This window comes from Calypte anna, chromosome 28 (genome assembly GCF_003957555.1).
Source record: "Calypte anna isolate BGI_N300 chromosome 28, bCalAnn1_v1.p, whole genome shotgun sequence".
NCBI classification, from domain to species: Eukaryota; Metazoa; Chordata; class Aves; order Apodiformes; family Trochilidae; genus Calypte; species Calypte anna.
The window spans coordinates 4,646,460-4,660,705 of record NC_044273.1 but is presented as its reverse complement, the minus strand read 5'-3'; the positions used below and the strand labels follow the sequence as shown (position 1 = coordinate 4,660,705).

At 59.0% G+C, this 14,246-nt stretch overlaps 1 protein-coding gene across 1 annotated transcript; it reads right to left on the bottom strand.

The window, feature by feature from the left end:
* Nucleotides 1–198: 198 nt before the first annotated feature.
* On the bottom strand, nucleotides 199–13,453 carry TLE2 (TLE family member 2, transcriptional corepressor). The gene is made up of 20 exons (XM_030466671.1): nucleotides 13,387–13,453; nucleotides 13,214–13,311; nucleotides 12,937–13,000; nucleotides 12,256–12,300; nucleotides 10,406–10,468; nucleotides 10,246–10,323; nucleotides 9,673–9,859; nucleotides 8,098–8,153; nucleotides 6,079–6,189; nucleotides 5,760–5,804; nucleotides 4,607–4,738; nucleotides 3,472–3,601; nucleotides 2,627–2,778; nucleotides 2,271–2,347; nucleotides 1,709–1,958; nucleotides 1,341–1,588; nucleotides 1,076–1,223; nucleotides 855–1,005; nucleotides 650–726; nucleotides 199–572 (listed from the first exon to the last, which is right to left on the bottom strand). The coding sequence occupies exons 1-20, from the start codon at nucleotides 13,408–13,410 to the stop codon at nucleotides 465–467; spliced, it is 2,244 nt and encodes a 747-aa protein (XP_030322531.1). The 5' UTR covers nucleotides 13,411–13,453; the 3' UTR covers nucleotides 199–464.
* Between the last annotated feature and the right edge of the window lie 793 nt (nucleotides 13,454–14,246).

The following is a 14,246-nucleotide window of genomic DNA, read 5'->3' as shown; positions in this document are numbered from 1 at the left end:
GGCAGCTGCCAACACCAGGGCTTATGCCCATGGCTCATGGTCATTATCCTGGCACTTAGCCACCCTGGCTCAGCCTCTGCTCCATGGGCACAGTGCCTGGAAAATTCTGGGGAGGGGTTTCCATTGGCCCCACAGGGAGATCAGTCCCCCCACCCCACCAGCCACTCTTTTTATTCCTTTTTATTAGTAAGGGAATGGAAAACACAGTTAAATACATTTCTTCACTGATCATTTACAGCGGTTTCTACAGCAGAAAACAGGTCCCATTGTATCAGTAGCATTATTTCAGGAGTAACACTGTCACAGGTGCTCCTGGTCTCACCCTGGTAAATCCTGGCTGCAGGACACTGGGACCTGTCCCTGCCCAGACATCTGGCCAGGAAAGAGAAGGAGGGGGAGCAGAATGGGGGCTTTGTGCAAGGCCTGGCCCTTCCCTGCAGGATGAGACAGAGATGGATGGGGGCTCAGTACACCACCTCGTACACCGTGGCCTTCTTGTCGCCAGAGCCCGTCACGATGAATTTGTCATTGACAGAGACGTCACAGCTCAGCACTGAGGAGGATTCTTTAGACTGGAGATGAGGGAGATGAGGGGTGAGGGCAGGGCTGGGGCTGCCTTCATCCCCTTTCCCACTTCCCAGCCCCACACCTGGAAGATGCTGGCTCCGTAGGGCGTCCGCCAGGCGTTCAGCAGGTTGTCCTTCCCCGTGCTCACAAACCACTTCCCTGGGGCAGGAGACAAAGGGCATCAGCTCCTGAGCCTCACATCAGTAGGGTTTAATAAGGGGGGGCACCAAAAGGACCCCCCCCTGGGGCAGAGACAGTCCCAAGCAGCAAACACAGCTCGTGCCTACCGCAGGAGGCGAATTTGAGGGAGAGGACACAGCTCTCGTGGAGGTGCAGCTGGTACTTGTCTGGTTTGGAGACATGCAGGATCTCCACGTTGCTGCTCTCCATGCCCACTGCCAGCCACTCTCCCGTGGGGCAGTACCCCAGGGAGAAGATCTGGGGGACAGAGGGGCTCAGGCACTGTCCCAGCAGGTCCTGGCTGTCCCCACCATGTCCCATGCCCTACCTGGGAGCTGAAGTCATGCTGCTGCAGCTGACGCCCCTCCCGCAGGTCCCAGCACCTCACGGTGTTGTCCAGCCCCCCCGTCCACAGTTTGGTGCCGTAGTTGGAGATGTCAATGCAGCTGGCACCATCCGTGTGGCCTTGAAACTGCCTGGGAAAAGAGGGGACAGAGGGAGAGGGCACAGCTGTCAGGTATGCCAACTCCCTGTCAACCAGCATTGCCTTCTTGGTCTTTCTCAAGGGCATCATCCCCCTGGCCCGGGCTGACCTGACCAGGGTCTGGTTCTGCAGGTCCCACACCACGATGTTGCCATCGCTGCAGCAGGAGAAGCAGACTTTGGCGTCGGGGCTGATGGCCAGGGCGTAGCAGGCGGGGGCAGAGGAGGTGAGCTCGGCCTTGATGCGGGGCGTGGGGGCTGCCAGGTCCCAGATGGAGAGGGTGCTGGCCTCACCCCCCACGATGAGGCTGCGCCCGTCAGGCAGCAGCTTGCAGGAGCGGATGTAGTTGTCCCGGTTCTGAATCGGTGACAGAGCAGATGGATCTCTCCTCCTCTGTCTCCCCCTCCCTTTTAACTGGGGGCACATTCCCTTTTCCCAGACCCCCCCAAACACCTTTCTGTTCCTCCTCCTCCTTACCAAGCAGTCCAGCTGAGCCACGGCCGTCTTGGTGCCGGGCTGCCCCACGTCCCACACCTTCACGCAGCCCTTGCCCCCCGTGTAGACGTGCCGGGTGGAGTTGCTGATGGTGACGGCGCAGACCACCTCGCCGTGGGTCAGGGTGTGGAGCTGCCGCGCGTGCCGGGGGATGCCGGAGCCGATCAGGGCGTCGGGTGGGAAAGGCACCGGCTGCATCTGCCCCTCGGCACTGACGTGGAAGGAGTAGGCACTGGAAATGAGGAGCAGACTCAATCCCTGTGTGATGCCTGAGTGCCTGAGCCAACCTCTCCTATCAGCCACATTCGATCCAGGTGGAAGGTGTCCCGTGCTAATGAGGGATATCATTAGCCAGCTCCTCATTACCAACAGCTGCCCAGAATGAAACCGACTTGGACTCAGAAGTGGAGAGAAACTACAGCCAGGCCCTGCCGTACACCTGGCTGGGTGTAGGAATGAGCTGCTGGGCTTTAGCCCCTCCTGTCCCCACCCCGTGGTACCCGGCTCAGCCCCTTCTGTCCCCCTTCCCTGTGGCCACACTCACAGTTTCCCTCCAGGGACAGTGGAGAGCGAGGATGAGTTGTTGGAAGCCCTCAGGTGAGGGTGCGACTCAAAAGCCACCTGTACAAAGCAAAGGGCACATGATGAGCAAAGTGCCAAACCCCAGGAGGGGACACCAAGCTGGGGCTCGTGCCTCTCCCACTCTGCAGCCTCCGGTGGCCCTGCAACCCAGACATCTCCAGCAGGGATCCCTTCCTCCTGCTGCAATCCCCCAGAGCCTGAGCTCGCTGCAGCAGTGCAGACACTGCACATCGTGGCCTTTCCATGCCAAGGACAGCAGGGAATGTGCAGCAGAACCCAGGGGTACCACCAAACCAGGGCTGTCCCTTGGACACTCACCACTGGGGACCGTCCGTACATCCCGGCACCGCTGGCCTGTGGCAGGAGGTGGATGCCCATGTAGATGCTGGGGAGCTCCCCAGGGAGGGTGGTGTGAGGCAGGAGCCCAAAGGAGGAGTATGGGCTGGAGACACTCAGTGGGTTGCAGAGAACTGCAGGAGGAGAGACCCACTCAGCAGCCCCAGCCAGCGGGTGTGAGAGGGCATCAAGTGAGGGAAACCTGGCAGAGGACATCAGCAAGAGGCAGCATCACCTCTGCACCTGGGCCATGAGCCAGCAGATCCAGAGGAGGACAGATAGGTTATGGAGAGGGAGACAAAGGAGAGGGACACCCCTCTGGAATCCCATCAGTCCAGGGCATGGATTGTGGATCCAACACAGATCAAATGACTCCTTGGCTCTGATGGATGCACCACGGATCAGCCCCTATCCCACAACAAGCCTCATCTCTGCTGCCAACACCTCAAAAGTCTTGGCCAGGCCAAATTGCAGCTGCTGGCTAAGTGGCTCTACCTCAGGGTTTCGATGGTTTATTGAAATTGATTCCAATTCAACTTTTGCTAAAAACACTGTAATTTTCTAGCCAGACTAGGGTTTAACATCTCCAGTCCTGGCTTCATTTCTCCCTTGGGTTACCCACCCTCCTCCCATCACCTCCTGGTCCCTTTGGCTAGACAGCGACCAAGCTGTTCCAGAGACCTGTCCCGAGGCTTCCCTAAATGTCTCCAGGGAAACTGAGGCAGGAGAAGGAAGCACCACCAGCAGCCACCACAGTGGCCACTCCTGAGCACTCCCCTCACCCACAGCAGAGCGTGACCTCCCCCCTCCCATCCCTGCACACTCACCAATGGTGTCAATGGCCTTGGGGGGGGGCTGCCTGGGCAGGGTGCCTGAGCTGGTCCCGGGTGCCAGGGGGCTGGGGGCTGGCGAGGCAGCAGAGGGCTGGGCAGGGGCAGTGCTGGCTGGAGGGTCAGTCTGTGAGGTGGAGGGGTGAGCAGGCTCAGGGTGGGTTGGCAGCCCCACATCACCCAGACACACTGCTCCCAGACACCACTTGGTGGGCTGCTCCATCCCTCCTTTGCCCCTTGCACCCCTCCCACAGCACGGAGCTGCCCCACGTCTCCTCTCCCCACCCCAGGTGTGAACACCCAGCCTGAGCCCCACATCACCCCAAACCTGCAGGTCTGCAGCCCCATGCACCTGGCAGGAGGCCCTGGGGCTGTCAGACAGGGATCTGCTGCTGCCTCTCATGCCAGGGGCACCCCCACACCCTGCACCCAGCAGGACCAGGAGGATGCCTGGGATGAACCAGCCTCTTCGATCCCCGCAGCTATTTAATTCCTGTCTTTTTTTCTTGCCTCTCCTATTCCTTCCTCTTTTTCCACCTGGGGATTTTGTCAACACCAGCAAAGGGAAAAAAAAAGAAAAAAAAAAAAAAAGAAAAAAAAAATTAATAACAGAGAAAAGCTCCGTGCTGGGCTGGCAGATTGCTCGGGGCGCTTTGTCTGCTCTAATCCGATTGTGCCGGGGAGCTGCTGCTCCCCCCAGACAGCTCCTGACCCCAGGATGGTGGGATGCATCCCTGGGTCCCTGGGGTGGCTGGGAGGGATCAGGAGTGGCAGAAACATCCCTCCCCCTTCCCGCAAGCTGATGTTTCAATCTGAGCATTGGTCTGGTGCCTGGCAAGGAGAAAAAAGGAGGGGGGGGGGAGGAGGAAAGGAAAAAAAAAAAAGAAAAAAAAGAAAAAAAAAAAGAGATTGATTGCTGTCCCCACAGCACTGGGGATTCCTGCAGGCAGCCAGATGCATAATACCTGCAGAGCCAGACCTCTGATTTGCCTCTCTCCGAGGACACGGACCAATGGACCCCAGTGCTAGGTACCAAACCCTCAGCACCAGCAGCACCTCCTGCCCCACTGCACAGACCACAGAGTCACTCAGGACCGTGTCCCCAGCCCAATGCCCACTGGTGTCTCCCTACCAGACTCAGGTCCTTTGGCTTGAGAGGTGTGGTGCTGCAGCTGGAGGTGATGGAGCTGGGGCTCCCCGGCATCTCCTGGAGGTCTCGGGGGGGATGGTGGCTGCTGGGGCTGCCGGGCTCTGAGGGGGGACCCTGGGGGAAGAAGGGGTCTTTGGGGAGTGGGAACCTCAGTCCCACTGCACAGGAGGGCAAGAATGATGGGTGACCACCATGCCCCCCCCCCTAAACTGCTGATCCAGCCTTTCACTGTCAAGGAGCATCCATTTAAGAGGCCTCAGCTCTGCTCCACGGTGCTCTGGATGAGAAACCTCCCATTTTTTCTCTTTGAACAAAATTAGACATGACAGCAGATTCGGAGGACACTGGTGGCCACGGATGCCTTCACAAGGAAGGATGGTGACCAGCACACCCTGGGAACTGAGGAAGGGCCTCTTGGCAGTGCCTCAACAGCACCGCAGAGGCGAGGCCACCCATCAGCTCTTGCACTCCTATAACCACTCAATTAGGGCTGTGATTTTTATCACCATAATTACACCAATGAGCAGTTTTTATAAGTGTCATTTTCTGCAGAAATCCCTGCTGATGTTCCTTTCAGGGTTTGTATTTTCTTGGGAAGTAGCAGGATGAAGAAAAAAAAAAAAAAAAAAAAATCAAAAAACCCAACAAGCAAGAATCACATCTTGTCCCTCCCCCAGGTCTTTCAGGAGAGGAAAAGGGATGTCCCCGAAAATATCACCTCTGCCAAGAATAGCTGGGCTGGGAGAAAGCACTGTTGTATCTGCCTTGGTGGCCAGGGAAGGTTGTTCCAGCAGTGCCTATCTTGCAGAAGACTGAAATTCAGCACACCCTCTGTGCTGAGACATGAATATGGGCAAAGTCACAGCTGCTCTGAGGCCAGGACGAGCCTCAGAGGTGACTGCTGGGACCCAGCAGCATGCTGCAAGTTCTCCTGTCTGCTCCCAAGTCCCTGGCTGGTGAAACCCAGCCCTACCTGGCACTACCTTCCACCTGAGCACCACGATCAGATCAGCCTGGGTTGGCACAGACACCACCTGAAAGCAGGGCTGCCCAGCAGGAACCCAACAGATCCCAAAGCTCAGGAACCTGAACCTGATAACCACAGCCTGAGCTGGATCCTTCAGCGTGGCCTCACCTCATCCACCACGAGGTTGATGTCACTCTTGTCCCCATCACTGTCCTGCAAGAGGAAAAAAACCCAGAAAAGCTCAGTCAGGAGAATGAGGGGCTGGATCAAGCTCTGGGCTCTGCCCCACAGGATCCCAGCCAGCCAACAACACCCCATTTCCTCCTCTACATCACTTCTGGACCAACACCATGCTCTGCAGGCAGCAACTCATACCCCTGCCTGCAGGGACTCCTTGGGGACCTTAATTTTCTGCAGGATTACAGCCCTGGGTACCCTGCAGCCCCAGCCACCCCTGTGTCCCCATCCCACACTTGGGAACACCCACAGAACGCTCCTTCTCCTCCTGCTCCTTCTCCTGCTCCTTCTCCTCCTGTTTCCGCTTCAGCCCCATCCGCTCCGTGCCCCGCAGGCTCTCGGGGGGGGATTCAGAACCACTCTGTGGCAGAGAGGGGGAGAGGCAGGAATGGGAACCAGCACCCAGCAGAGCCCTGCCAGTACCATCCCTCTCTGGCACAGCCTCCTGGGAGCTGCTGGCTCTGCCCAGCATCCAGAACCTCCCTGTGTAACCACAGCCAGTTTGGGGCAGGGGTTCCCATCCCCTACAAGCAGGTGACACTGGGGTCCAGGGCAAGGCACTGCTCCCTCCCTCCCTCCCTCTGCCACCCCCTTACTGCCAGACTTAGCCAAGTGTCCTCCAAGACCCAAACCTACCTGGGGACAGAGATGGGGCTTAGCCTGGTGCTTTCAGCAAGGATGGGGAAGAGGGAGAGAACAAAGCAGCAGCCAAAAACCCAAAGGCATGGGGTCCTTACTGGAGCAGAGGGGTGGGCAAAAGGAGGAGGGTGACAACAGCCCCAGAGGGCACACAAACCCTGTTGAGATGGGTACATGGGAGGACGAGGAGCTTCAGCCATGCCCTGACCCAGGCATTGGGGCTGTGCAAAAGCAGAAGCTGAGCCAGAGCCAAGCAGGCAGCATCCCCAGTGCCCTGCAGAGCCGATCCGCTCATCCGGGAGATAACGAGGAATGGCGGAGTGGAAAATTCCCATCGGAGAGGTGTTTACTCCACCTTAACCCTGCCGCTGCAGGGGCTGGCAGGCTGGGAGCAGGAGGATGCTGAGCAGGAGGACGCCCACTCCCCAGGCTGCCGCAGGTCTGCCGAACATCTCCTCCCCCACACACAGTCCCCATGACAATGCAATAGGAAGGTGCCTGCCCCCCCGCAACCCCCCCTGGCTTCAGGGTTACCGGAGGGGCTGCCCTTCCCCCCGGAGCAGAAGGGAGCTTGGGCCAGGACAGGTTCTGGGGCTCCCTGACCTTCCCAGGACTGTTAACAAGCTGAGGGGTTGGGGAGAAAATGCCCCCTCGCACAACTCCTGCACTGTGGATGTTTTCCAGCAGGAGGATGAGCAGAAGGCTGCACCCTGTGCCCTGGGTGATCTCCAGGGTACCCACAGGAGGGACCACATGGGTGACCCACCCTGCCCAGCACAGCCACCATCATCTCTCCCTCCTCCTCCTCCTCCTCTCCCACCTGACTGCAAGCCTGGGAAGATCGGTGCCCAATTGCTCCCCGACTGCTCATTAACCCTTCCTTTCCCTGCCTGTACCAGGGCTCTTGCAGCCACCTGAAAGGAGTCCCAGACCTGGGGCTCACGACAACCTGGGGTGTATTTCACATCCAGAGGGGCAGACAGCACTGGGCTTAGGCAAGGAGACCTGTTCATAGTGTTTCCTAAACTGGAAAATCCTTGGAAAGGACAGAATGGTCATTTGGGGAGCTTTAAATCGTTGCATTCAGCAAATGCAAATTCTGCAATGCTGTGGCCCAAAACCCTTCAGCTACAGAAGCCTGAGGCCAACATATCCCATTCCAAGCCAAGGGAAAAGGGGCTACAATAAATCTCTGTCTCGTGTTCTCTGCTCAAACATCCCCAGCCCAACACCACTTACCCAGCTCGGGGTGTGTTCTGCAGTGGCAGTCAGAGAGTGCCCGGGGGGTCCGTGTTGGCAAGGCAGAGGGAGAGGAGAGGAAAAGGACGTTAATGAGGAGGCTGCACCCCCAAATACCCAGGCAGGGAGAAGGGGAGCAACGTGGGGAGGAGTCAGAGGGACACAGGCTGAAAAACAACACCCAATTCCCCACTTTTCCCTTCTGCAGTGTGGATTCTCTGAGAGGAGGTGGGCACAGAGGTCTCCCTCAGGAAAGCAGGTGGAATGGATCTGTTTCTGCTTTCAAGAAATTCACTCCCACTTTAGAATCTCTTCCCTGGATGTGGCAACGGGTCCAGGGCTGCCAGGAAGGGATGAGCTGGACAGTCAGCTGAGACCTCCTGAATCACACTGCTTCCTTAGGACATGCATCTGCATCTGGAGAGAACGAGCTCATCCCAGACTCTACTGGCAAAAGGAGACAAGGATCATGAGATGGGGGACCCTCCACGTGGATTCCAACTCTACATCAGCCAGGGAAAGAAGGGGAGTGGGACTGGGTGCCATCAGCTCTTCAGCCCTGGCTCAGCCTGATCCACACCAGCTCCTGATAACCATGGCAGAGCACCAGGGATTAACCCAGGCCATATGTAGCATTTCACTGGGGTTTTTTTGTTTGTTTGGGGTTTGTTTGTTTGTTCAGGAATTATTCTGGGTGTCTTTGTGCTCGCTGGATGTCCAAGCCAAGGAGCAGCTCTGGGCTGTGCACAACCAGACTTGCCACTGAAGTACTGGCTGCTTGGATCCCCAAGGGTTAAGGCAGGCACAGCACAGCCTGCTCTTATCCTCTTTCAGGAGTTTGTTTTTCTCCTTAGGGGGAAGGCCATCCTTAAAGAAACACTGACAGAACTAAAACCACAGGCACCTGCATACGGGGCTGAAAAGCAGACAGACAATTTCCTGCTGCACTTTTCACCACCTTGAAATCTTACAAGCAAAACAGGATTGATAGGAAAATGCACCAAACCCCTCTACTGTGATTGCCCAGCAGCATTTCCAGGCCCTGAATCAGGGACATCAGGAGCAGCCAGCACTATCTCAGAAGGGTTTGCAGAGGAGCATCACTACAGCTGCTGGCTCTTCCTGCCTGTTCCTACTCCAGAGCTGCCCAGAGCCCTCTGCCCATCCCTTGGTCACCCTGCTAGCAAAACCACCCTGTGTCCTGCAGAAGGTGATGAGCTCAGAGTGGCTTCTCCTGGGTGCAGCAGGAACAAGCCACCAACAAAGCTGGGTGCTGTTCATTTGGCCCAGCCCTGCCAGTACCATCCAAAGCACTGATTTAATGATGATTAAATATTGATGATGTTTTGTAATGCACTTTGTGATGCTGATAGGAGGAGGCACCCATAAGGATGAGGAATTACTGCTGTTTATAAGGCACCACACAAGCAGTATAACTCCACTTCCTAAATTCCTTGCCACAGGCCCATGGCTCCCTCAGTTTCTACCAAGGGTTTCCTTTAAAGTCTCAGCTTTGGGCATCACATCTTTACCTGGTGTAAGTAGAGGGTTTATGTGTGGTGGGGATCTTGCATCCTCCCAGCTGCCCAGTGGAGGGGGGACCCTCACACACACACAGGCCATACCCAGGGAGCATGGAGACCCCATGTGTGCCCACACAGCTGCCCAGAGCCTGTCTGACAGCATCTGGGGGCACATGCAGCTGCCTCCCCCATGCTGCCACTGCCAAACAGCTGTTTCCTTGGTCAGAAATAGAGCCAGCCCCCCGAGGCTGCAGATATTTAATTAGCTAGATCTGTCCTTTGCAGTGCTTGCTGCTCCCCCTCCCCCCAGGCCCCAGGGCGCAGCCTCCAGGCATTGAGGAGCCCAAGGAAAGGGGCAGGCATTGAGGATCCCCCCCAGCACTGCTTCTCTGGGACTCAGCCAGCCTCCAAAGGGTTAATCCAGCTGTGCTTCTCCCCCTTACCTTGGTGCGCTCCATCCTGGGTCACTCTGTCCTCCTTGGCAGCCAGCTGCGCCTGAGCCATCAGTGTCCCCGGGAGGGCCAGGAGCCCCGAGGTGCTGCCCCCACTCAGGCTGGGGGGCTGCATGCTGGAGGGGTGGGGGGTCAGCGGGATGGGGGATGCGTGGTGGGAGAGGTGCTGCTGCTGCTGAAAGAGAAGAGCAAATGGTCCTTGATGCAGAGGAGGTGGCAGAGCCATGCCCAGCACCCTCAGCCTCCTGCATGAGCTGCGATGCGAAGAGAGATGGGATGAGACAAGGGGGGAGGACAAGGAGGGGAGCAGAGCTGTGGGGGCTGCACCAGGTGGGGGTCACACCCCAGCCCCCCCTTTCCACCCAAGGCACCTCAAGAACCTCCCTGTGGATGTGATCCCAGCACCTGGCAGAGGAGCCCAAGCTATGGCTCTGCCCTGATCTGCTCATCCAGCACCTTGGGGACACAGGGGCAAATCCTCTCAGTGCAAAAGACCATCCCTGTCCTTCCTGGCCTGCCCCATCACTGCCCTGAGTGCAAAGGAGCCTTCACCACAGCAAGACTCACCCCGATGATGCTGTTCAGCTCCCCCATGGTCACCTGCTTGGCCCTCTCCACAGCCTGCAAGACCTGCTGCTGGTGCTTGGGAGGGAAACGACAGAGATGTGACCCTGTGCCCCCAGCCAGAGGGACCACAGCACGACACCTCCAGCCAGCCCCTTACCTCCTGCGTCAGGAAGGGCATCATCTGGGCACATAGGGCACTCAGCCTCTTGACAATCTCTGCCTGGAAGAGGAAGCAGGGATCCCCATGGACAGGAGGCCCACGCACGGAGGAACTGAACCCTCCCCACTCAGCACAAATCCTCCTGCTGCCTCCTCGTCCCTGATGGGATTTCCCGAGATGTTGCCAAGGGAGGACCCTGCCCAGGGCTGTGGGACCCTCCCAGGCTGTCAATTCCCCCCCGCCCCCCCACAAGGCACATAGGAGGGAACCCGACTCCTAAATCCCTGCCTGGATCCGGGCCAAGCCGAGCTGTCAGTTCCTTCCCAGCCCAGCTGGCTTTGCTCAGCCCAAACCCAGCCTTGGCTTTTGTGGGCTGCTGCTCTGGCAGCCAGCGGGCAGGCTGGCAGGAAAGGAGGAGAACCGAGCCACGGTGGCTGGCAGGGAGCCAGAGGCATCCTGCTCCCTCCCTGAGCAGCGATTCGGAGCCAGGGGACAAAAGAGGGGGACACAGACTCACACCCCCCCCCCCAGCTCAGCCCTCTCCCTGCAGCACCAGAGAAGCCCTGAAAGGCAGCGAGGGTTGGAACCTGCCCTGGTCGGAAAAGGGGTCCCTGCTCCCAACCCTGCCAAAATCCCAACAGGCAGAAGCTCTCCCTGCTCCTTCCAGGCAGGGAATGGAAGCACAGAGCCCCCCTGCCTGTCCTGTGCTCAACAAGTGGCACTGAGGGGACACAGAGCACCCAGCAGGTCCCCTCCTCAGCTGCGGTGACAGACAGACCAGGGCAGTGACATTCCCCAGGGAAGGGGCTGTGGCTTCCAGCCTGGCCCCTCCGAAACAAAACTTCCATCTCCCTGGGAAAACTTGATCCTCCCCACCCGCTGCAAATCCTGCCTGGCACTGGCAGAGGGATTGGCTGCTCTGAAGTGTTTTCTCATCTCAGGTTTCCGACAATCCCCGACAGAATTGCAGAGAGGTCAAACCAGGCACAAAGCCGGCCAAGAACAAAAGGAACATTTATTTACCTGCTGTGCCCGAGGGCTGAGACCCTGCCTGCACCCACCAGCACCCACTGCTGCATTAGGCAACACCTCGAGAACCCCCTCCTCTCTCTGAACCCCTCCTGGGCCAGGTAGGAGAGGGGTTCCTCTCCCCAGCCATTGTCACTCTGCTTGGATTGGGCACCCCTGGGTCCCTGTCCCAGCCCTGGGTCCCTGTCCCACCTGGGCTCAGAGCACATGGAACGTGCTCCCAGGCTCTGTGACTCTCCCTGCTAACAAAAGGAGCAAACTCGGAGGGGATGAGCCAGCTGGAGGAATATGGCAGTTGACTTGCCACTTTGTCAGGCATGGGTCCAAACTAATTTCCCTGGCAGAGAGCCTGTGATGACTGGATTGATAAATCTGAAGAGGGAAAGCAAATTAACGCTGGAACAAAAGGGGAACCAAGGAAGGGTGAAAATACTCCTCTGGCTTCAGGAAAAGAAAAGAGGATTAAAAAAAAAATAAAAAAAATTCTATTTGCCTCTAGGCTCCAGCTCCTGCTGTTTCCCCCATCCCTTCTGTGGCCCCAGGGAACTGCTGGTTTATGCACAGGGCTCACGGCCAGGTTCTGAGAGGTGCTTTTGGGTGGCAGGAAGGAGGCCCTGTCCCAAGGCACCCACCAGCACTCAGCAGTGCACACCCTGACAATTGCCAAACCCCTCTGCAGGTCAGCCCCTTGCACAGAGCTACATCTCCCGTGCATTACAGCTAGGTGGGAACAAGGAAGATCATTTTCAAACAAAGTTTCCAGCCTCAGCCTCTTCCCCACCACCCCCTGCTGCTGCCCGGGGTCCCACCTCACTTACCTGCTTATGCATTTCAATGTTCAGCCCGTAGGACATCTCATAGTACTGAGAGCAAAACCACAGCACAGCCTGGTTAGGAGCCACCCGGAGCAACCAGCCCCTTACCAGCCCAGGGCTCAGCACCCAACCACCCTGCTCCCCACAGCCAAACTCCTCTGCTGCTCTGGAGGGTCCCTGTGGCCCCAGCCACCCACCCAGCATACCAGGAGCCTGGGACAGGGTAAGGAGCAGCCACGGTGCACGTTTAACACCTCTGATGATTTCTGCAGTAGTTTAATCCAGATTGCAGTTTCTGCAGCAGTTTAATTCAGTGTAAATCAGCCCTGCTGCCCCCCCCCCCCCCCCACATCCCCTTGGGTTCCAGCCTGGGGAAACCTCTTAAAAGGCCAAACAGAATAAGGAAAAAAAAAAAGAAAAAAGAGACAAAACCTATGGCACGATTCCTGGGCTCAAGCAGCACCAAGTGGCACAGACGTCAGGAGGAGAGACGGCCCCGTTGCTAGGAATAACCATTAACTCCTTCCTAACCTGTGCAGCCCCCAGCCTCACCACCTAGGCCAGGCAACCCCGGTCAGGACAGCCCGGGGGGGCCACTGGCCATGGGGGCAAGTGGCCAAGGGGAGCCCCAGAGCTTGGGACCTCGCTGGAGGGTGGCAGTGGGGGATGCTCGGGGCAGCTCACCATGACATAATGTCTCTGCATCTCTGTCTTCTCGCTCACCAGCTTCTCACATTCCAGCTTCAGGCTGCAAAGAGGATCCACAGTTTTCATCCACAGACTCACAGCCCCCGCTCCGTCCCCAGTCCACCTTCCACCCTGTGAGATCATCGGACTTGGGCACAACTCCGACATCCCCGCACTGTCCCGCGGTGCCCTCGGGGTGTCACACACCCACCCCGAACTGGTGCTGACATCCCTGGAAGACCCGAACCCCTGCGGTGCCTCCGCCGCCCCTCACCTGTGGTACTGAGCCTGCAGGAACTGAAATTCCTCCTTGATGCGGTCGCAAATTTCCAGCACCGAGAACTTGAAGGGCTGTCCGGGCTGGAGCGGGCTCTGGGGACGAGACAGCCCGGCTGGCGGCTGCGGTTTCACCGCACTGCCCTCGCACAGCCCCGCACCGACACTTACCGTGTGCCGTCCCTGCGGGAACATCCTGAGGGCTCGGGCCTCCGCCGCGCCCCCCCCCCCGCTGCCCGGCCCCCGCGCCGGGATCCGGAGGTCCTCGGGGGTCCCTCGCCTCGACGCCGACAGCGGAAACGCGGAGGGGGGGAACAGGGCGGCTCAGGCGGAGCGGAGGCGGCAGCCGTGGGGCGGGAGGGGGCGGGGGGCGGCCCGGCCGCGGGGTCTCCGCTCGCCCCCCATGGGGCCGGGGCGGTCCCGGGGGGTTGGAAGCCACCGCCCGGCCCCGCCGCCCGTGACTGCTTAAGGTGGCGCGTCCCGGGAGGAGGCGAGGACCCGCGGGGAGAACGGCTCCGTCCGAACTGGGCAGCGCCGTAGCCCCTCTGCCCCGACCCCAGGCTTCAACGAGAGTACCGGAGACAGAGGGTGCCCGCTGCTCCGGGGCCGACTGGAGTCATCCGGGAGGCGTCCGCCGACACGGCTGCCCCAGCCCCGCTCGCTTCCCCGGGACCCCTTTCCCACTCATCCCCCAGCTCCGCGGAGCCCGGCTGAAGCCGGGAGCCGGGCAGAACCGGGAGTGGAGCTGCGTCGACAGCCCTCGGACCCGATCCACTGGAGCACCCCCCCCCAGAGCACCCCGCCAGAGCACCCCGGACGGCCACAGCCCCCTGCCCACTCCGCTCTGGGCGGACACGGCCCCGAACACCGTCGGGGCAGCGCGGGAACACCGGAACAACAAACAACACCCGTCCGAACGCGGGACCCCAGAGGCTGCGACCGGGACCCCCGGGGCTGCGCAGGGACACCGGCTACACCGCCGGTCCGGTCCGGTCCGATCCGGTCCGGTCCGGTCCGGTCAGGTCAGGTCA